Source organism: Uloborus diversus, chromosome 3 (genome assembly GCF_026930045.1).
Source record: "Uloborus diversus isolate 005 chromosome 3, Udiv.v.3.1, whole genome shotgun sequence".
NCBI classification, from domain to species: Eukaryota; Metazoa; Arthropoda; class Arachnida; order Araneae; family Uloboridae; genus Uloborus; species Uloborus diversus.
The window spans coordinates 132,646,423-132,669,751 of NC_072733.1; the positions used below are offsets into that span (position 1 = coordinate 132,646,423).

A 23,329-nucleotide genomic window follows, 5' to 3' on the forward strand; every position below is an offset into this window, starting at 1 on the left:
TGGGAAATCATTGTTAAATTTCGACGTAAACTCAAGTGGTGTTATAATTTGGCGGATACTTGGCAATATATCGCCAGTCTTTTGGTCGCCAAGTTTTGTCGCCAACTTAGCGACAAATTTGGCCACTTTTTTTTATCTGGTTTCAATTTAGCCACTGTAGGTGATATTTAGAGAGTAAACTATTGAATCATATTAAAACTGCCGATAATGAGAAAATTACATTCAATTGGAGTAAAAAGAAGTCATGTGATGCACACAGCAGCTCGTTTATTTATATTTTTTTGCAAAATCTACATTTGATTGTGGCAAGATCTTTCGTTATTTTTTTTTTCTTTTTGAACAGTGCACGCTTGAATTGTCACGTTAAATAATTAAATTCGCTTACGTTTTTTTAAATATTTCAATTACATGTTAAACATCACTACTTTTGTTTAGTTAAAACGTTCAGTAAAACTACCGCAAATCAGGTCATACCTGGAAGTCCTGGGACAGGAATAGACCAAACAAATTTGTATCAAGAAAACAAATACAAAAAAAGAAATATTTTAAATTGCTAAAATATTTACTTTGGCATCGCGATATTTAAATATACTTCAACGTTTTGTAAAACAATTTATATCTAAGGTGAGACCCCCAAATTAAGCCATGTAGACTAAACCATGTAACACAATGTTTCACTTTATTAGGACACCCGGCAATCAAGTGACGAATATGATCCTGTGCTGCATATGTTGTACATCTGTGCACGAATCGTAAGGAGGGGTGACGAAAAACAGAAAGAACGAGTAATCAGTTTTCGAATTTTCGAATGTGGCTAGTATCCTTTTGTCTTTAAATTAAAAAGAAACCTGAAGTTTTTGACTGTTTTTGAGCTTATCAAATATGGTTAGTATTTTTTTTTTTCTATTGGCATAAAAAAAATCAATATTTTTTTGGTTTTTTTTTTTGTTTTGCCTTTAATCCTGCATGAGGTAATTCATGTCCAGAGTTGCCCTTATTGAGGCATCATTTTCCTAACAAAGCCAAATCACCGTTCTTTATCAAAGCTGTTAACAAACGTAATTTAATCTAATGTTTTCATCGAAAGCTATTTTTTCTCTTAATTTATGAATTGGATGTGCAAATGCTGGAGGCAATTGAATCAAAACTGAATGAGATGGCCATGAACCTTGGGGTGGCTTAATTTGGAGCACTAAACGTTAATTACTACAAAATAATTGCTTAATCTACTTGACGAAACTTCTGAAGCAAAACCCTAAGTGACATTGAAAATGTGAAACATAAAAAATAAAAACAAATTTTCCAAATATAAGTTAAACTTACTGCCGTTATCAGCTTACATCATGCCAAACCAATATGCGTATCGAAAACAATTAAAACCAGGCGAATAAAACCGTAAGCCTTTCAAAATAAATTCAAATGAAAGGTTTATCGCTAAGGAAGCTCAGATAAATACTATAATCTTGTTGGAACGACAAAAAAGTCCACTTTTCCCTAGAGGAACAAATAAATATACACTTCATTACATACGTTTGAATTTAGCTCCCGTCATAATCGCAAAACTCTTTTCCCTAAAAGTACCATCTAAAGAGATTATGCTTAATACTTTCATTCGAATTAGTTTGGACATTCTATTTCCTAATATTCAGTATTTTCAAAGTTCTGCACATTCATAAATTAATTGTTTTATGCAAAATATAATTCTAAATGTTTTTCAATTTCATTCAACTTTGAAGACTGGTATAGACTTATGGTAATAGCTTCTTGTAAAACTAAACACCTTGTCATACACCCTCTACTTAATATATATATATAATGTATTATATATATCGTGTTTAAGCAACTATTTTTTTTAATTCAATCCATGCTATTAAAACACGTGTTTGTCGATCTCTGTGTGTGCGTGTGTGTTTGTAACCCTATTTCCTCTAGATTGTCACTGTCTACCAGCAATTACTGGTACCGTTAAATGCAGGACATCCAGGGAAAGTCATTTCGCTATGTCTCACCTCTCAAAACCTTGAGAGGCCAGATAAAAACACCACGAAAATAATCTTCACCAGTCACAGGCAGCAAACGGGGATTTAGCGACCGAAGAGAAAAGTGGAAGAGGTCCTCTAGTGTATAACAGCATATTTTTCAAAATTGCCTTATTCAAAAAGAAAAAAAATTACGTTGTATAATGGTGAATGATGAAACACAACATCCTTCACTCACCAGCCCCTGTTTGCGGTTTACTGCGATGCCATCACCTACCCGCCTCCAGTGTAAGACTTCGGTGGGAGGGGGGTATTTTTGCACATTTGACATGACAACTTCTGTTTTGAACTTCTTCTGGATAGGTGACAACGGTTTTCTTTATAATATTTGACATAACGAATACATGCTTTGTCCGTATGGCAAGCCTTGATCTTTTCCTCTAGGACTTCTTGAAGCGTGTTTACTTCATGTATAAGCTTTAGTCCGATAATGGTCCGTGAAGATTGACTAAGCTCCTATTGAGAGCGAATAAGTCACTGGATAGCTGTAGCTTAGCAAGGCAAGACTTGCAGGCAAAGGATGTGCCTGGATTTTACTTGCAATTCTCCCGTAGCTTTGGCCACGATTGCTTTAACGGTTCTGAAGCTCTTTCGGTAAATCAGGAAGGTTCTAATCAATTACATTAAACCTACCTCACTTTTCTTGAAACTTTCGAGACATGACTGGCTTTAACACTGGATATTTCTGAATTGTTCAGAAAATTTCAATGATATTTTCAGAAAGATTACCGACTTTTTAGCGGAAAATGATCCTGTTTTTTGCGAGATATGTTACTAGCACAAATTGGGCACATAAGCTCTGCTTATTGTTTTCAAAAAACGTTTCTGAGTTGTTTTCACACTGAGTTGTGCAGAGATTTTTTTTAACTGTTACTTATTTAACAAAGCACGGCACAACACGTTAGTTAATAAGATCAGTTAAAATCATTTTCCATGCTTTTCAACATATGCATTCAGATTAATTATACAACATGCTCTATTTTTTAAAATATCTCCTATTCTATGAAATATATAGATTTTGCATTTTAAAGCTAAAATTCCGAAATGAAATTTGGTTATGCATAATTTTAAATGAATATACAAAAAGTAAATACTGTTGAGAACTATAAAGCATCCATTTATTTTATTTTGGCTTTTTTTTTTCTTTTGCGAAAGCGCTTTAGAGAGATCAAAAAGGAAAAAAGGAAAGAAAGAAATTCTGATTTGTTAGAAAGAGGTATTTTCAAAATTAGATAAATGTGTTTAAATACAATTTACCAAAGATAAGGTCTGAAAGGTAGGAAACAGATATCCTCCAGAAAAATAATTTCTCAGCTCTAATCTTCAGAAAAATAATGGAAGAAGCACCATGAATTAAAGTTTTAACTGATAAAGTTACAAAAGGAGGAAAATCCATCGAAAGCTGCATTCAAATCTTTACTAATTTTTACAGGCAAGCCACTCATAAAAAGATAATCGTCGTTAAGCCATCTTAGTCATTTTTTTTCAAAATTTGAATGAGAAAACTTTCTTTTTAGAACAAGCGTTTATAAAAGAAAACAAATACATAAATGGGTCATGTAATTTTTTTTTTCAAATGATGATTTTATTTGTGTGTTATGCATTTCTACTAATTTTCCAGTAAGCAAACTTAATGACGACCGCTCAAAAAAACATTTTGGACCCACAAAGGTTTATGATTATATATGCTTACACACACTATATAGCAGCGGGAAATCTTGCCTCACCCATTGCTGACTAATAAGATCCGTAATCTATTGTAGTATAATCAGATCATATGCTTTACTTAAACAAAAATGTTCACATTTGAGTTTATAAAAATTCTTACACATTCAATTTAATTTTCTTCTTAAATAAACAAATAAAACAATACATTGCGTTTATGTTGTCTAAAATATCACCACCAGAGGGATCTGGCAGCCAAAATAAATAACAATACTCGCATTATAGCCGCCTTTTGGAGCATAAACGTAGCACACTTCCATAACAAAATTTTCGCATACACATGATAGTATTTTGGTCAAAATACTGTTTTTTTTCTTTCTTTTTTGGGCAGTAAAATCACGTCTACTATAGAGGAGATTGATGTCACATGCATTACGCATGTGACGCTATTTAGACTGAGACGCATTTATTGCTGTAAATGGTGGATAGATTGAGAGTATTGTTTTTTAATTCGTTATCTGCTAGTTCTCTCTATTGAAGATGGTTTGAACTATTTGCACGTAATGAATCTTAAAATTGATCGGCTTTTTTTATAAAAGTGCTGCAAACGGCGCGGTGCCTCTTTAATTCAAACCGCATTGTTCTTATTTACGTTCAAAATTGGTCACTTAATGCACACACTGTATATGTTGTACCAAAGTATGTAGGTAATTTCTAAACATCATTTATGGTTAGCTATAGGTTAAGTTTAATTAGGTAGAAACTCTTCCGTTTAACGGGAAAAAAAATATTGGAAAACCAGCATTGCATCATAAGGTATATTGAACTGTCTATTAATAAAACATCTCTCTTGTAGTTCAGTGCCATGTTAATATTTATATTACGTGTTTACTGTTGACAATTTATTATCATTGTTATATTTTAAAAATAAACCTTACTATCAAAACTGATAATATAACGCTATCCATTTGGTTTTATGAAGAAGAATAGTTATGTATGCGATATATGCACCACTTCTAACTCTGTATTCAGTAGCCGTGAAGCTCGAAAAGTATTGTAGCACACTATGCAAATTATACTATGTAATACCTAATATGCAAGTTAATAAGCACAGTCATATTGACACAAGGACCAATGTAAGTAAGCTTTGAAGCAAAGTTGTGAAGACATCAAGCCTTTACGAAATGTAGTGGTGATGTTTCAATACTTTACATAACATTTGTCATTTAAATGTGAATTGTACCTTAACGCATTGTTGATGTCTGGTATATGTTATCCCGTGGGTATTTTCTAAGACTTTCATCCATCGATGTTTTCATGAAATGCAAATTCTTCTTAGTAGTAAAATAAAAAGTTCAAGATCTTAGAAACCGCTTTTTTAGTACAATTGTTATTGTGCAAATAATTAAAAAAGTATTTCATCTCGATGGTTGTATCTCTAAAAAAGTTAAACTACAACCACCTTGCTTTTTAACTTTGAGAGTGTTGAACGCTGCAGCTTTATAATATACTTTTATGGTAACTAATAAAACTTTTAGGCTATCTAATTAAAACTCCAAATTAGGGAAAAAAGTCATAAGGAAATCAGTCTTCGTACTACTGAAAAGAAAAAAAGAACAGTTTTACTATATTAACCTTTAATGTAATAATTTGTGTGGTTAAATTTCAAAAATTTAGTTTAAAGCAAGTTGCTAAGAAAGTTACCACTCATCTTTTAAACATTATCCGTGGTAAAATTAGTTTTAGTTAAAAAATTTCTTCGGGTCAAAATACCAAAATCCGTCGAGAAATAACAACTGATTTGTTACGTCCGTAATTGTGGTATCTCCAGCAAAAGAAAAATTAGTACAAAAGATGCAACCCATTAATCATTTTATCGAGATTAGTCGATATCTCTAAAAGTAGCTTTCCTCAGAAAGCTATTATACTATTCACCCATTTCGTAAATTGTGCAGTACACCTGTATTCATTAGGATTTTTCCTCAATTTTAAAGAACACATTTAGGTTGTAAGTATAGCAGAAAATACAAAATAATAATAATAATAGAACTTAAATTCCTTTCCGTCAAATTAAAGGTTTTTGCAACCAAAAATTGCAGCAACGTGTTCACTTCTTTTCTAAAAGTAATTATGTAACACAAATTTCAGTTTATCTTTTGATACTTTTTATTCGTTTAAAATATCAAAAAGTATTTTCTTAAGTTTTAAAAGCATTCTACAAACCAACTAAAATGTATCATCTGCAGCATTGATTGTTTGCAAATAGTTTAAATTTTGATTGCAGCTCTAATTTCTTTGGGGATAACCCTTGTTTATATTTATTACCGTTTGGTGTTAAAACTTATTAATTTGATTTAAGCAATATTAATGATGGTAAAAAAAATCTTAATAAAAGTTAAGTAAGGTGGATTTTGTCTTTATAACCCATGTTATTTTTTTATATTTAGAACATGCCAAATTGGCAAGAATCTCAAAAAAAGCATTCTTTGTGAATCTTTTACTGCATGATTGAACATTTTGGCTTCTTTAGACACCAAAATAATTTTAACCAACGTGCCAGAAGCCAAGAATAAATGGTGCAGTAGAATTATCCAAGTCCTTTATGTAACTATTTGTAGAGCAAACTGACGTATCTTGTTTAAATACACTTATCTAATAATATTCTGTCAATGTTTTGAGTTAGCATATATTATTGGATAGTTTTATGATGAAAATACATTAAAGTTGAAAGTGTACCGTTTTGCTTCAATGGCGTCGTAGTTATCTTGTAATAAAGTCTATTGTTTTTTTTTTTTTTTTTTTTTTTGTTACTTTTTAGTCACAGAAGTTCTTGACAGAATTTTAGCTTTTTTATGTTATACAATTTAGCAGAATTTTTGACGAATTTTTAAATAAAAATAAAGCTAGTGTGATTATTTTTTGACAATAAAAATAAAGCAAAAAGAAAAATTTCCCTTTTTACAACGTTTGAGGCTAAAGTGAGAACAATAAGAAATCTTCTTGATTGCTCAATAATAAAAGTAACCAAATGAAAAGCAAATCAATGGATTTTGTTTTATCGACCAAAACATGTGATTAAAAATCATAAATAAATGCATTACTGTATGGAAAATTATTTTGACCAGAAAGCTATCTTACTATTTATATATTTTGCAAAATTGCATAACGCTTCTATTCAAGAGCATTTATGATCAAAATTTATGAAAGAAATTTATTTTTAAAATTAAACGGAAAAAGTTAAAATACTTAAATAGTTTAAAAAGAGAGGTTTTATTTGTACATAAAAATTGCATCGTGCTTCGATACGGAAAATTGTATTTCTCGCTGTCTGTAACAATTAATACTTAGCGCTCTTCAAAATGTTACAAGTCAAAAACGATTTTCTGAAAAAAATTTAAAAATATATGAGCTATGAAAATTTTTCTGACAGAAGAGCTGATATAAAAATTCAGATGTAACAGTAATTTTGGAGTTATTCAATTTATAAGTCAGCAGCGTTTCCCTTTTCTTTTCTTCTCACTTTACGCTAATTAATACAAAGGTTTTGAATCGAAACGTATACTTGAAGGAGCCCTTATCTCAAAATGCGGAGATACAATTTAATTTAGTTTTATGATTAAAACATGCAGCTTTTGAATTCAATTCGAAACCTTACGAAACCATAACGCAACAAATGTGTAAAATGCCCATATGCAATAATGCATATATAAATGAAGGTTTGATCCTTCAATCGTCAAAAGTTAATTTCAAAAGGAAAAGAAAAATAAACAAAGCAGAAGTAACCTTGTTAGTTAAATGGTGTCGTAGAAATGTAAAGAGTTTCATATATCTTTCAATACTTTCATTTAACATAAGATGCACAAAGTTTTGCTTTAATAAATAATCAAGTTTCATTTAATCTTTATTTAAATTATTTTTCTACAACAATAGTTTTAAAACTTCGTGATAAACCAAATGAATATATGATATATTGATTAAATTGCGTTAAATGTTCTGTGCTAAATGCTACAAATTTCAGATATATTACAATTTCTGAAAAAAAAAATGTCTTTGAGTTTTTATTACTAGTCGGATAGCCTATATGAATTATTTTCACAGTTAGCGCTGTGCAAAGTTATTTCCCCATACAAATGTTAACCCGAGTATATTTGCTAGTATATATAAACATGTAATGAAATGGTTAAAAAATACATTTAAAGGTATCGATCATATTTTCAAAATTATTTCGCTGATTTTTCAGAGCTATGTCAGATTGTAACTGACCACTTTACTCACTCTTTGGACCTTTATCTTATTTCCGAAAGTAGTTTTCTTCCTCAGACAACACTCCAGAATATTTTATGCGAGAAATATTTGAAAGCAGAAGTTAGCTGTGAACTATTATTGAACATAATAAAACAATATTTTGCTTCGAAAAATTTGCCTGTCCAAAGTTTTGACTTGTTTCGCGTATCAAGAAAAAATATCGTATTATTAAATTTGTACTGCGTGGTTCTCTTATCCGCAGCTTGTCTCCTGAGTTATTCTGATGTGTTTGTTTTCAAAGAAGTATAAGTTTGCGATTCGGCGTGACACTTTTCCCTCTTGCAACTAGCCCTATCCAGTGTAAAAGGAACCGAGAAACAAAAATATGATTGTAACACGTTCGTGACTTCGAGATATCGACATATTCTGTGTAAGAAAATAAAAAGGGGAAAAGGAATTTCTGGAGCGGAAACATTTGAAAGATCAGGGATAGTTTTTCCTTTTCCGTAACAATATAGCATAAATTAATCGAATTTTCTCATTATTTCGATATAATTAGATTTTATTGCATCTACTTTGCAGTTCGTTAATGACACTGATACTAGAGCTGCATAATAGATATTATCTTGATTTGGTGCATGTGTATAAAGCGCTTGTCATTATGTTTTGAGATCTCGAAAATTAAAAATGATTATTTTTTGGGTATCTGTTTTTATGATGGACTAGCAGTACCCGCACAGCGAGGCCCGTGCTAAAGGTTTAATGGAAGTCAGTTGAATAAAAAAAATTGACGCTCCCTCCCCTCTGATGTGAAATGATCATTTTTCTTTGTATAAAATGCGCACACACCTTTTCAAAAAAAGAAACTATTAAAGTTTCTTTGGAATTTAAAACTTTTCTTCAAATTATTAAATTAGATATACAGTTGCTTTAAAACTCTATTTAGCGAGTGAAGCGGTTTTTACTGCAAATTAAAATATTTCGCCAAATAAACAAAAGACATCAAATAATATCTTTCAAATGTAAAAAATAGTTCCGCAACTCTATTGTTTATCGCCAAACTCGCCTAGCAACCACGCTATCATAATGCATCCGTCTAAAGAAAAAAAAACATTCCGTGGACCATTGAAAAATCATAGTCAGAAAAAAAAGTAAAAGTCGTACATTTCACTCGGATAAAAACAAATCAAAAGATTATTTTCTTTCAAAACAAATCACCAAAAAAAAAAAAAAAAGAATTACATTTACGGATGCTTAAAAATAATAATCCTCGACTGAACTGCTCAGCGCCTAACGCGCCAAACGACCACGCTACAGGAACCCAGCCCTTTTGCAAATAAAGCGGATGTTTTTTCTTTGGCAATAATAAATGTTTCGCCAAACAAACAAAAAAGTATAAAATCGAATTAACAGTAGCTTTCAAATCCCCATATATTAAGAGCTGCGTTGACCGGCTTTGCCTGGTCTACCTTGAGAATAAAAATTGTGTCAAGTGACATATATTCAACACTCAGACTTAAATAAAAGCAAAAAAAAAAAAAAAACACCATGCAAAATTACACTTTCAAGCAATGACGACAGATATTAAATTACTTTTAAGAAATTAAAATGTGAAAGATGGATTTTAAAAGCGTAACCATGGAAACACGAAATAAAATAAGTTAAAAAATTAAATACAAAATAAGGAAAGAAACAATGGATTTGAAAAGCGTAGCCATCGAAACGCGAAAATAAAATGGTTCACAACCTGAATCAAAATGACATTTTTCGAACTTGATTTCAAAACTCTTGTAACTTTTTTTCCTTTGAAGATAGAAGCTAAGTTTTGCGACCACAGGTCGAGAGAGATCTGGAGTAAAAAATGTCGCTTTTTCCAATGGTGTCAAAAAGAAAACTGTGGGGCAATTCCTTCACTTTTTATTGATAGATTTAATGAAGAAGGTAATGCCTAAATTTCAGCTAAGCCTAAAAAAGTTGGAGCTAAACACGCAAATTACTCCCGTCGTAATTAAGTTAGAGCATTGAAACAAATTGTTTATAACGCAAAAAATTCTACCCATTTCAACGACATATAATATTAATATGTGCAAGTAATTTTTCACTCTTATATTCGGGAATTTGTGAAATTTTGGCCTAAATTGGAATAAAAAAAGAACTATTTATCGGATATTTTTCTAATTGTAGCCTATGTCACTCAGTAAGAAAGCACTTTTCATGTAGTGAAGGAAATTTTAAAATAGGTGCAGTGGTTCCGGAGATTGCCTAGAACATATAAACAAACAAAAATTCGCCCTTTCTCTTTGTAGTATTATTATAGATTTGAGCTCTAGAGCAAAATGTTTCGAGTGTTTTTCAAATAAAAAACTAAAAAAGCACTTTAGTGTTTGAATGCCATGAAAGTCAAACTGACAAAAATATTTATAAACTAAAATTGCTCTGTTACATTTGAAGAGAATTTGTCTAATAATGTTGTAATATTGATAACACGTAAAAAACGCAACTGAAAACTTTTAGGTTTTGAATAAAACATTCTATAAACACTTCCTAATGCAAGACAAAAAGAGTTGTAAATGCATAATTTGGCAAGAAATTGTCAAAGTTTCAAATTAATGCTCGTAGAAAAATAAAGAAATTATCTAACACAAATATAAAAAAATAAACAAACAAATTAGTCTCAAGTAAAGTCAGTTTTTTTTCTAATGAAATGCCAAACAATGTGGTGTTTCCTCTTTTTACATGAAAATGCGCTTTTTTTACCACCATGGTGATTTATGTAGCAATGAAGAAATTTGTTCTACGGCAACATTTGAATAAAATTGGAATCAAACACGAACGTTGGTCAGTTTCTTTGACGTGTATATGAGTCGTGTCGTTTAAAAACTCTTCTTATCAATATTTAACTAAATTTTACTTTAGAAAGGCCCTTTAATAGTTTTTGAGATGGCACCCATTCAATTCAATATTGACTATAAGTAATAGAAAAATATGCATAGAGAACTGATTGCCGGTACAAAACTCTATAATATATTCAGACACCAAAACAAAACTCGTCATATTCGAGGCGCAGTAACAAAACTTCGTACTTTCAATCCTTTTTTTTTTTCTTCAATTACTGTAAAATTTGTTAAAATCGATAAGACTAATAATAGATTTAATAGATAGGACTAGTTTTTAAACGTCACTACTCACATAAAACATTATTCCTTAACTGATGGGGTATGGTGTCTTACATCCCCTATTTTACATGCAAACGTTTTGCACATAATATTGCTTTAAATATATATGTATGTCAAATACGGTACAGTATTAGTATTATTTTTATAAAAACAAAAATCATTAAAAATCCAACTTTAATTTCCTAATGTTTGCAGAGCGCACAAGAGATACATTTTTTCGGTTACCATTATTTTGTCACTTACGTTAAAAAGCAGGAAAGGAATGATTTTTAACCTTACTTAAATATGCTGCATGAAATGCTCTATTTTTTTTTAAATTCAAAAACCGTTAGGTCACTGATTTAGAATAAGTTCAACACTGTTTAAAAATTTTCTTTAACAAAAGAAATTAACAAAAACGTTAAAACTTCAATCTCTAAATCTCTAGTAAGAAACTGAAACCAAAGTAAAATATTGCCCTCAATGCCAGTTTAGAAGTAAAAAAATAGTGCCTAAAGAAAAAGGAATCATCTCTTGATTTATTTTCTGCAGACCATGAAAGATAAATTATTTTAAATATCCTGTTCTTGCACAAAAATCGGAATTCGGTTAAAGCACTTATCATTCATGTTCTAAAAATCAAATTATTTCACCCTATGCTCAAAACTTCAGCTTTAGAAATAGAAAAAACTAAAATTTAGCTAGTCTTTGGTAAACCTATTTAGAGATATTTTAATGAATGGATAAAAAGAAAAGAAAGAACAGCATTAAATTTCATTTTAGATACACACCTTTAAACTATGAGCTAGTTTCGTACATCGTTTCTTAAATATTAGTGTCATCAGTGAATCTGAGCATAAATGTACAGCCATATAAAAATAAATCATTTGTAGCTACTTCGTATTTAAAATTCATTCAAATCGTTTAACAATTTGTAACGTAAGCAGTTCATAAGCAATTCTCTAAAACGAAAGTTCTAAGGAATTGGGAAATAAATGCGGGTAGTTATTAAATTATTTTATTTATTTAAGATTGGAGAAAAGAATATGGGGGTAACAAAATTAGGAAAAGAATACTCATTGAATAATATGTCATGAACCTTAAGGACGAATAAAAAAAATAAAAGTCTTTGGAAGGCCATATTTGAACAATATATTTTAGCAGAACGTATATAAACGTTCTCTTTCGCGCACGATTTTTAAATTAACCAGATGACCACACAAATAGTGTAATGATGAAAAAAATGCCCATAAATAGCAATCAAAAGCGCATATTGAGCATTTTCTTAACGCAATTTTTTTTTTTTTTAACATCGTTCCCTATTATGAATTATTAACGAGATGTAAGGTCTTAAAGCTTCCTGAGATTTTGAGAAAAGCAACAAAGGGTCTGAGGGAAATTGAAAGTGCCAAGCGATTTTACCTTCTGCATATGCAGGACACGCATCAACAAAGTGAGTGTAAGATGTTTTCTATTGCAGATCTCAAATCAAATTTTGTTAAATTTGGCGACTTTTCTTAAACTTTCATTAGACTTTAGGACTTCATTTATTTCGATAACGAGGACACGGTGGCAAATAATTAATTCGTAAAAAAAACTTGCTTCACGATGTTTTTTTTTTTTTCGCGTACGTTGTTAATCAACACTACGGACAGAGTGGTGCCAATGTATCTAGATGTTGGTCTTCATTATATATTTACAGATAAGACAACACAAGAAAGATTAACAGCACATTAGAGAGGAAGCAACACCAAGGACACCGGTGGGAATCGAACCCACGAACTCCAGCCTCAAAAGCGCGAAGCCATATACGTCTCCTGCTAAGTATCTTTTTATTATATCAGCACTTAAAGGGCCGGATATGCAGCAGTGAGAATCAAGTGATGCATCAAAGGATGCAGTTGCAGTAAAGCAAATCGTTTCGAGATATTCTCAAAAGCGTTTCGTATAAATTATCTTTAGACATCATCTAAATGAAGAGTTTTTAATCCTATTTAGGGGAGTTCACAAGTTACGGAAAGCAATGTATGTCGAATCGAGATTAAAATGTATTTTGCTAACAGAATGAAATTGAAATAAATATTCTCCGGGTCGCAATCTTTGGGGATGAATCGTAGTTCGATTAAACATCTTCCTTTATGTATCATCTAATTTTCATATTACCACCACTATCGATTACTACTATAAAATGCATTAGTTTGCAGACAGAAAACACAGCTTGATATAATAGTATGAAGAGAGTGACTGATTGAAGTGACTTTAATCGTTATTTTGAAGAACTTAAAGGGAATATTCCCGGTATGAGAAATAAGGAATATCCAAAGGAGCTTTGTTTTTGAAATTACGAAATAAATTTGTAAAGTTCTTAACACAATAAATCAATGTTATAAAGAAGTAAGTTTTCTTTAAAATTAACTAGTAGTTGATTTATTGGCTGTTTTACGGTGCTACTTAAAACAAAAATAAATGACTGTTTCCGCAAACAAGAAAAAGCAAACTGAAGTATTGGATCAGGTTTAGAATCTAATGTTTCATTGTTTATTTTTTTTTAACCTTAATAAAAGGAAAAGCAAGCAAAAGTTGTATCAAGTAAGTCAGAAAAAAAGTTCCGTTTAGAACAACACGCAAAAAAGGAAACCATTTTGGACTAACTTCTGTTGAATCTGTACCTCAGAGCCAGACTAATGATGGTTTTGAAAGTCTTATCACGCCCTAGTGAGTAGGTTTCAAAAGCATTTTACACTTTTTTTCTGATGCTAAATGTTCGTTGTCAATTAGTCGGAAGCGCACGGAGGTAGCTAGGCATTGATAGAAAGATAGGGCACTTGATTTACATAGCAAGTTATGCCAAAAAAAAAAAAAATGTATGGGAAGAATTCACGTATTTTACTCATGCCCCTGGACCGACAGAGGGGTCACATTATCGCTTCATCAGCCTTGGTTTCCTAGGAGCGAGCAAGCCGATCGTCGGCGTCGCTCCTCACCGTGAGAAAAACCTTGATTATTCTGCGCATGCTCGCCCGAGCTAAATCGACGTCGTGAATGGCCACGTCGGAATCCACTTGACTTTGATTCCAGCATCACGGCGAGGAGCGACGTCGAAGATCGGCGATTCACTCCTAGGAAACCAGGGCTTTACAGGACAGACGGAAAACGTTTGTCTAGCGCATGCAAAGGATAGGATGCGCGCTCTTTTAAAACTGGTAAAAAAGTACAAAGTATTTCGTTTTTAGAATTACGTTCACATGACTGGATGCGGAATAGAATTCTACATAGAATGCATGAATAAACGGAAAATCGCAACTTTTGGACTTATTTTTCGACGTTAGTCCGTCTCTGAAAATACAGAAATAATTGTTTTGAACATTTTAAGCTCAGTGCCAAATGATTTAGCAATCTGAAAGTGCATGCCCTTTCTTATCTATCAATTAGAGTTGTTACCGTAGGATATTGCCGCTGGGGTATGGAATGATACCATACTTCAATTAAAACCGTTTACCCGCCAATGTTCCAAAAATGGAACATCATATTCAACTGAAAATTTTCCCAAGAAATAACGTTAAAACAAACAAGTTTTTGTTATCACAGTTAAGTCTTATTTCAAAGTATTTTTTGATTTCCTGCTTGATTGTTTATATATTTTCAATTATTTATTGCGATTTTTCAAAGATGAGTGTTTTTTTAGCTTTTTGAAACTTTTTCTTATAAAATTTACCAACAATTGGCTTTTTCAGAAAATGTGATGATATTTATTATAGTTGTGAAAAATACTTCAATGTATGATTTTAAAATGCTTGTAGAAATGTACAATGATATTTCCAAAAGGTGTACCCCTTCAAAATAGCATGTTCCAATTTTGGAACATTGGCGCTTTTAGGGAGTCAAATTTCCAAGAAGTAAATCGTTCGACTTCAAAGGGGAAACTTCATTTTTCGTAATATGTGTTTCTTTTTTCTTCTCATTTGGAATATACTCTGATGTAGATGTTGGCAAAACCAAGTGAGTTTATATTTTGAAAGGATATGACGTTTCGTTAGCAAAGAAAATGATAACAGTCTACTGTTTGACAGACTATATGGCTCCGAATCCACACCTGCTCGGACAGCTGCATTGTCACGTGATAATAAAAAATTATATTAGTGAGTGTTTTATTCTTCATATTTTAAATGCAGTTCAATAATTCGCTAGCTTTGTTTTCGAGCAAAACAAAATTCTGTTTGACGTATACCAACTGTTCATAAATGTTAAAAAATGTCTACAAGATTTCTTACTGTAGAACAAGCTGTGGCTTATTTAGAGACATTGTCAGATTCGGATTTGTCAAATGTAGATATATGTCAACCACCCCCTGATGAACCAGGTAATTTTTTCCGCCAACTCTCGTGAAAATTTAACAAAAAAAAATCAGAGGAAGAACAAAGTCTAAAATCATTAGATAATAAAAGTAAAAAGCGAATGAAAACGGAAAAAAAGAAAAAGTTGGAATTATGAGGAAATAAAAGTAGAAAAGGAATGAAAATGGATTTAACTTGGGAGAAGAAAGCTAATTTTCAGAAACTGATTTCGTCAGAAAGTATTGAACCGCTTCGACATGCATTTCCGAATATAGTGGATTTATCTCCAATTGATTTATTTTTTTTAAATTTTACCTTTGCAGTATGTTGAACACTTAGCAAATATGACAAACTTGTACGCATTGCAAAAAGGAGAATCAATAGATGTTGACAGAGATGAAATCCTACAATTTTTTGGTTTCCTGCTATTGAGTGGGTACCATTCCGTTTCTTCTGAAGATATGTATTGGAGCAGTGCAGAAGATACATCTGTGCCAATTGTACCAACAGTTATGCCTCGAAATCGTTTTCGAAAAATAAAAAACAACTTTCATTTGATGGACAACCATGAATTAAAACAAAATGACAAACTTGGAAAAGTATACCCTATTTACAAAGAATTGTGTAAAAACCTTCAACAATTTGTTGTGTTTCATTAAAAATTGAGCATAGATGAATCTATGGTTTCCTACTACGGTCGGCATTCATGTAAAATGTTTATTAGAGAAAAACCAATAAGATTCGGCTAAGAAATTTGGATACTGTGCTCTTCAAGTGGATACCCATATTCCATGGAGATTTATTCAGGCAAAAAAGAAGGATCCCCTGATGTGCAATTAGGATCCAGAGTTGTAAATGATCTATTATCAGTTTTGACTGACACGTCTAAGCATGAAGTATACTTTGATAACTCTTTTACATCATATGACTTAATTTCTCAGCTATAAAAAAAGGGTGTACGAGCAACAGGAACAATTCGTGAAAACCGAACTGGCCATTGTCCACTGAAATGAAAAAAAGCCCTTTCTAAAGAAGATTGAGGAAATTTTGACTTTCGATCTGATGGATCAGTGTACATGTGCAACTGGAATGATAATGCAGTGGTTACAGTAGCATCTAATTGCTATACACATGAGCCACTTGCATCTGTAAAACGTTACTCAAATGCGCAGAAATCAAGATAGATGTGCAACAACCTCATCTTATCAAGAGATACAATGACGAATTGGTGGGTGTGGACGTCTTGGATAAACTTTTAGGGAGCTACAGACCTCATTTGAGGAGTAAAAAATGGTGGTGGAATCTTTTTAGTAATGCTCTGAATATTTCAGTTGTAGCTAGCTGGTTACTTCATTGTGAGTTACACGAATTCAAGATGAAGCATTTAGAGTTCCGAAGAGAAATAACAACTCACCTCCTAAGAAGAAAAGTACGAGTGGAAAGTCATCCAGGGCCTCGTTGTCATTTACATAAACAATCAAGAATGTCTGACGGACATTATATTGTATCTGCATCCCAAAGACGTTGTGCGGTATGGAAAAAAATACGACTAAGAAATGTTTCCATTGCGACAAACGACTTCACCAGCAAAATGCTTCCTTTCATATCATGGGCATTAGATATTTCTGTCTTGGATTTTCTGAATTCTGGTATGTACATAAATGCAATTTAAAATATTATTTTTTCCGTAATAAAGTATGCTAAAATAAAAAGCGCATTCAAAACCTCTTAGTTTAAAAAAATTCTCTGAAAAAAAAAATCATGCAAAACGCCAATGTTCCAAAAATGGAACACACTGAAAAACATAGTAAACATTTTTTTTCTAGAAATTTTATTTTATTTCTGTATTTACTAGACATAAATAGACATAATTTCAAAAAATTACTCAAATTTGATCTTCCGTCAATAGTTCGGCGGTTAAGCGGTTTTAACCAGTGCACCTATTCCGTGACAAAAACGAGAATTGATTATTCACTCCCTTCCTCTTGTAGTAGAATTAACGCATTGTCCTTTTTGTTTCACAAAATTTCGAATAAACACAAAACAAATAAAAATGAAAATGCAGATTTTTCTTTCTGTGTCAAAAAATTTTGGTCGGGAGGGAGGGATTTTTTCAGAATAACCATAGTGCAATACAATAACTAAATTCCACTAAAATAACAAGTGAAATGACCGTAGATAATTTATATTTCAGTTATTTTTCCAAAACTCTCTTTCTTTGAATATCCATCAATGTACTTATTTATTTTTCTTTCTCAAGTTAGCAACATTTTCTATCTATTTACTGATAAAAATGATTTGGACTCAGCTAGTTTTTAAATAATTATGATACTTTTTTCCGTTTCCTTTGAAATAGCAGTTACATTTACACGGTATCTCAACATTGGACCTTGAATAAGCTTTCAAATTCGTGCGTTAAGCGACTCATTATAGTAATGTTAATGTTGTCCGTGTGTTTTTCAGTGGTCGTTTTGTAAAAAGATTGATTAAGCTGGTTTTAAAACAAAATTAGTTTTGGACCGCGGTTTCCGACCTGAATGAGAGAGAATCATTCCAAATAGTTTTTGTAGTTTGAAAGTTTTGAGCAAGAAGTATCGAATCCCGAAAGAAAAAAACATGAAAGTTCATGGATGTAGCTGGTCCTGTCTCTAAACTTTTCGTTTGAGCCTTGCTATTTTAGGCTCTATCAAATTTCCCGATGTAGGAATTTTGTGAAAATGCAATTCATCTGGCTTTTTTTCCCAATTTGATTTGTTTCCTAGATCGAATTTTTTTTTATTTTTTTGTAAGCCATTCGTTAGTTGTAACCACATTTTTGATTCGTTTAGTACAGGTGAAGCAGTACGAAGCAAAGTGATGCAAGAGAATTTTTTAAAGTTTCGAATAAAACGCGTTTAAAGCTCACTACCAAACGGCACGAATTTTAGGGTCACAGATCTGGACGAAATTCTGGATTTAGGTCAGTTTGTACTAGATATGAACATAGGTAGAGCGATTTGGCTACATAGGCCCTAGTTCGGCTACAACGTGGGTTCAAAGTTATCTTTGAGTCTAGAAAGTAACTCAAAAAATATCATTGCAGTATGAGCCAATTAAATACATTAATAACATAGAATAAATCCCCACCCCCCTTCGTTGTACTGACAAGAGATGCCAAATGTCTTGGGAGGGGAGATATTGTCCCAAAAATTCCAATTACAACGCCATTGCAGTTCTCGAGTCTTGCAGATCAGTGTGGTTCAGACGGCAAAAAATTGAGAGTCAAGAATCGGGAAAAATTTCTGGATTTAGATCAATTATTAGTAGGTATGAGCCCAGGTGAATAGTTTGACTGCAAGGACAGTTTAAATTTGCTTGATTGGTTCCAGAACTGCAATAACATTTTCTTTGGAATTCGAAACTTTGGCACAGTATTTGCTCTCCTAGCATCTGTCTAGTCTCTTGTTAGTGAAACGAAGGGACACTGAAATTTAATCTGTACTGTGAATGCATTCAGTTGCGCGATACTGTAATACAATATCATTAAAAGCGTAAAAAAAAGTTTAATTTCAAAGGAAAAACCTCTTATTTTCTGGAGCTAAACTAAAAAAATTTGACCCCCATTAAGGCCGACCCCCAAATGGCCTATACTGTCAAACAGCTTTACCTGGGTTCATATCTAGTGGATATTGACCTAAATCCAGAATTTCGTCCAGATCAGTGACCCTCAAGGTCGTGCCGTTTGGTAGTCAGATCCTAGGTAGGCCTTCATCAATTTTGTTTTTTTCTAAATCATGCTGTAGAAGAGCACCCAACATAGCTACTACTATCATCTCTTGCTCCAAAACAGGTGAGTGATTCTCCGTATTTTAAATTATTATCTCTGTATTATCTCCATTTTTTAAATTTTAACACTTACATCATTTTGCTTCTCACTGCCTTAGGTGTTAAAAAACTGTTTCTGGAAATCAGTTTTAATACACATCATGGATCTCATTGAGAGTGGCCAGGCAGTAAATTCAAAATCACGTGTGGAAAGTTTTCACGGGTGTTTTACTTTGTCATGCATATATTTTTTGATACATTTGGGAAAAATGCTCTTTACACAAGGTATATTAACATTTATTTATATAACCTGAAAACGAAAGAAAAAACAAATTTTAAAAGTGCGATATATGTTTGAGAAATAGTGAAGAATTTAGATTAGTATTATCAAACATATTAACTTGACACATGCATCAGTTCTAGGGGCCTCATATTGCCCGTGGAACGTTGGTTGGAAACCACTTGCTAAAAACGATTTCGATCAAGTAAATCCTTTAATAAAGACAACGGGTGACATGACCGGGCGTACTGCCTATAAATATCATTATAGTCAAAAGGCTGAAATCATCTGGCACCATTTGTGTTCACCTAGAAACGCGGCACTTTAAAACATCAAGTATTTATATTTTTAAAATTTCTGTTTCTAAATGGAAATTCGCAATATCAGTTTAGCGAGTAGTCGATTGTCGACATTTATTAATAAATTTGATTTATCGTCTTAGGAATCAACGAGTGTACGAAATGGAATAATGCCATTGAAACATCTGGAGTCAATGAGCATCTCTTAAAATTATTAATATTTACTGGAATACGAAGTATGTAATTTTGCAGCTTCTCTTCTTCTGTTAAAACTTGAATGTGGGCAGTTTACTAGCAACCTCTTAAGTGTTTGAAGTATATTCAAGATCGAGTTTTCAGGAAAACCATTGCATATATCTTATCTTGGGCACTTTTTAACAGTTAGGTAGAAAGAAACTGTATATACAGCTAGTTTTAACTTTTCCGAGGCATGTACCCTTTACCCCGAAACTTAGGTGATGGTCGTGAAAGTTAACCCTTCATAACTTGCAAAATTAAAAGAAGCAAACAATTGATATGTACAATCAAAATTTGGTATAGCAGAAATATAGCTAAATGGAAACGCACTCTCTATATTTAAAAGTCTTAAGACGCGTATCTTGCAAACGCAAATGAGAGACAAGCAAATATTGTATTTTACCCCTTTTATGCACATCCTACAGTACTAAAACGTCCACGTGTGATACTTATTTTACATAAATATTTTTTAAAAAAAAGCATGTGTGTGCCTTTTTACTTTGTCCATAAACATAAATGATTACAAAATGTCATTGTACGCCTGCTAAACTTGGGAATGAATCCAAATATTCTTATGTGTACTTTATCCTTGAGCAAAATTTTAGAAAAATCTTTTAAAAGCAGTTTCTATTTTTTTGTAGACCGGTCTTACTAATAAAAGATTAAAAAAAAAAATAAATAAAAACTTTTTTGACGTTAGTGACAACATTCAGGACGATCCATGAACCGTACATTTAAAAAGGGTTTAGACCTGATGAATGAAATGATTTTTTCCTCACTTAATATAGTAATTTTCTGCAGTCTACTTTAAGCGGTTTTTAAGCCTTGTGGGAAAAAAAAATACTCCAAATTTTATTATGCTAGATTGGAACGTTTATACAAAGTTCGTGAAAAACACCGCAAATATGCACCTATCTACTCAAAGACTCTCAAGACTTTTTTACTCAACCGCGGAACTGAATTGCGACTTAGATCATAGTACTTGAAAAAGAAAACCAGCTTCATCCAGCTTTGAACTGTTTAGACACAACTTGGTTGAAATACATGCATTTCAACTAGTGCAGCCAGAACACATAATTTTGGGGAGGGGGTAAATAGTTTTTTCATGCATGTAAAATGCTGTTTTTAAGATCGACGAAGTGTTCAATCCACGGGTTCTGAGCCCAAAAACCCCCAACCTGTGCCTCTTGCACACATTTTGAAAGAGAAGGCTCGAGATTTCATATATATCTTTCTAAAGCATGCTTTATAAAAATGTCCTTACACTTGTCTTTTGATATACATTTACACATAAAAAAAACCCTAGTGTTTATTTACCAGATTTCTATAGTTTGGTTTTTCAAAGTGTTCAAGTGGTTTGTTTTTTTAAAAAAATCCAAAAAATCCTAATAGGAATGCTAAACCAACACATTAGATTAAAACAATAAAAAAAATTAGATTCTTACCTTGGAAGTACAGGATGTGGCATAATAATGATAAAAATCCGACTTTTTGTTTCATTCTTTGCACCGATAAAGTTTTGTTGCTCTTTCTCATGTCAAATTAAACTAAACAAAAAGTTTTATAAAGCGATGTCATATTCGTCAAAAATACATTTCAGCAATATGAGCCATTGATAAAGTAAACAAAGTCAAGTAAATATTTCTTTCCTAGAAACTCGAAGAAAAAGTTTCAGAAAGTTAAACTGTTTTCAGCATAAAACGAGTCACTTAACTTCAGCGAATAAAAATAGTTCTTTTTTTTATAGAGCGTTCTTTCAAAGAGTCATTTTCCAAAGAGCCCCCGGAAAAGATTAATCGTTCTTTTATAACTTTAAAATCGGGCCAAGTTAATAACTCAAATCCTCCGCGAGAGTTGTCGGAAACAGCTAAGAAATCAACTTTACTTCAACGAGGTAAATATTGTCAAAGAAAATAATTTATTTGAAAAATCATATTTAAGGTTTTCAAGTCACTCTACGTGACTAATTTAAAGACTTAATTCACTTATTGGAATTCATTAGCTGATTTTAAAAAAGTTTTATTTCGCGAAGTAACAATACCGTGGCGACTTAGCTGAAAGCTTCGGGGAGAGTAAACCAGAACGCACTTCTAAATCTTGCAACTACTACGTTTCAGGGTGAGAAAGCAAACGATTCCAGCGCCGCCAGACGCTGGTCTGTAGAGCTAACCAATCAGAGATGAGTGTTTCAACTCTTGTTGTCCATTCACTATCGCTTGTTCAGGTATCTTTTTAGTTCTCGGAACAGACGAATCGTATGAAAGATGATTTTAAAACGCTCTTTCTTACTAAACGATGATGAAATTGCAGTATACATGAATTAATTTTGGAATATTTTAGCAAGCGATGTGGTATGAAAAAAAAAATTCCAGAAAAAAAATCTTATTTTGAAAAACGTGTTTAGGATATACGTTGCACGTGAAGAGTATTTGCAAAGACGAATCGAAATTATACAGTATCGGTTGAAAAAAACAGTATAAAAGTAAATAATCTTGATTTTAAGTACATGCGTAGGTAACAAATTCCTCACAAAACCCTGTTAATTTACATGTTGTATTTAAATACATGAGAATGTTTTTTAAATGTTTTTTTTCTCTTAAATATCAACCATTTTACTTCAATAACATCACATCAATTTTTTTTTTTACAAATTACCAGAAACGTATCGCAATTTTATTCTACTTGAACAACACTATTTGAGATAATAACATAAAAGTATAATAATAAGAACAATTTTTTTTCTCTCAGTTTCAAACATTTTTGTTTCTTTCACTAAGAAAAAAATCACAATAAGGTGGGTAGTTTGTTATAAGAAGCATTTGACAGTTATAGACTCAATATATAACATTATATAGCTAAGGTAACATATGGCGAGATAGTCATTAAGATACAGGGATACTGTTTGAAACTGAATTATCGATTTTAAGTGATGCGTTTAACGATGGCTCCATACCGTTAAAAACTTTTTCTTCACCTAAGATTTGGTCTGTTGCTGAACTTCATGTTTTATCTATGCAAATAGCAAAATCAAACATGTTTTTTCGCATATAAGATGCACTTTTCTTCTGATTGTTAATGCTTAATTAATGATCTGAGTTTTATGCGATGACCTTTTTTTTAAATAAGAATACTACTAAAACCGATTGAATGCATATCATGCATTCCTCAAGAAAAAAAAAACTTACTTTCACAGGAAAAAAAGAAAGTTATATTTTAGCGATATTTTTAAGTGACTCTTTACGATAGTTTTTAAAATGACAAACAAATAATT

General features: G+C 31.9%; 1 protein-coding gene across 2 annotated transcripts in view; it reads right to left on the reverse strand.

Annotated features, from left to right (window-relative positions):
* LOC129218563 (carbonic anhydrase-related protein 10-like) overlaps positions 1-22,097 on the reverse strand; it is a 489,515-nt gene extending 467,418 nt beyond the window's left edge. For both annotated transcript variants that reach the window (XM_054852871.1, XM_054852872.1), the window contains exon 1: positions 21,504-22,097. In XM_054852871.1, coding sequence (XP_054708846.1) covers positions 21,504-21,594 — 91 coding nt within the window. In that variant the 5' untranslated portion in view covers positions 21,595-22,097. The remainder of the gene's footprint in view (positions 1-21,503) is intronic.
* Between the last annotated feature and the right edge of the window lie 1,232 nt (positions 22,098-23,329).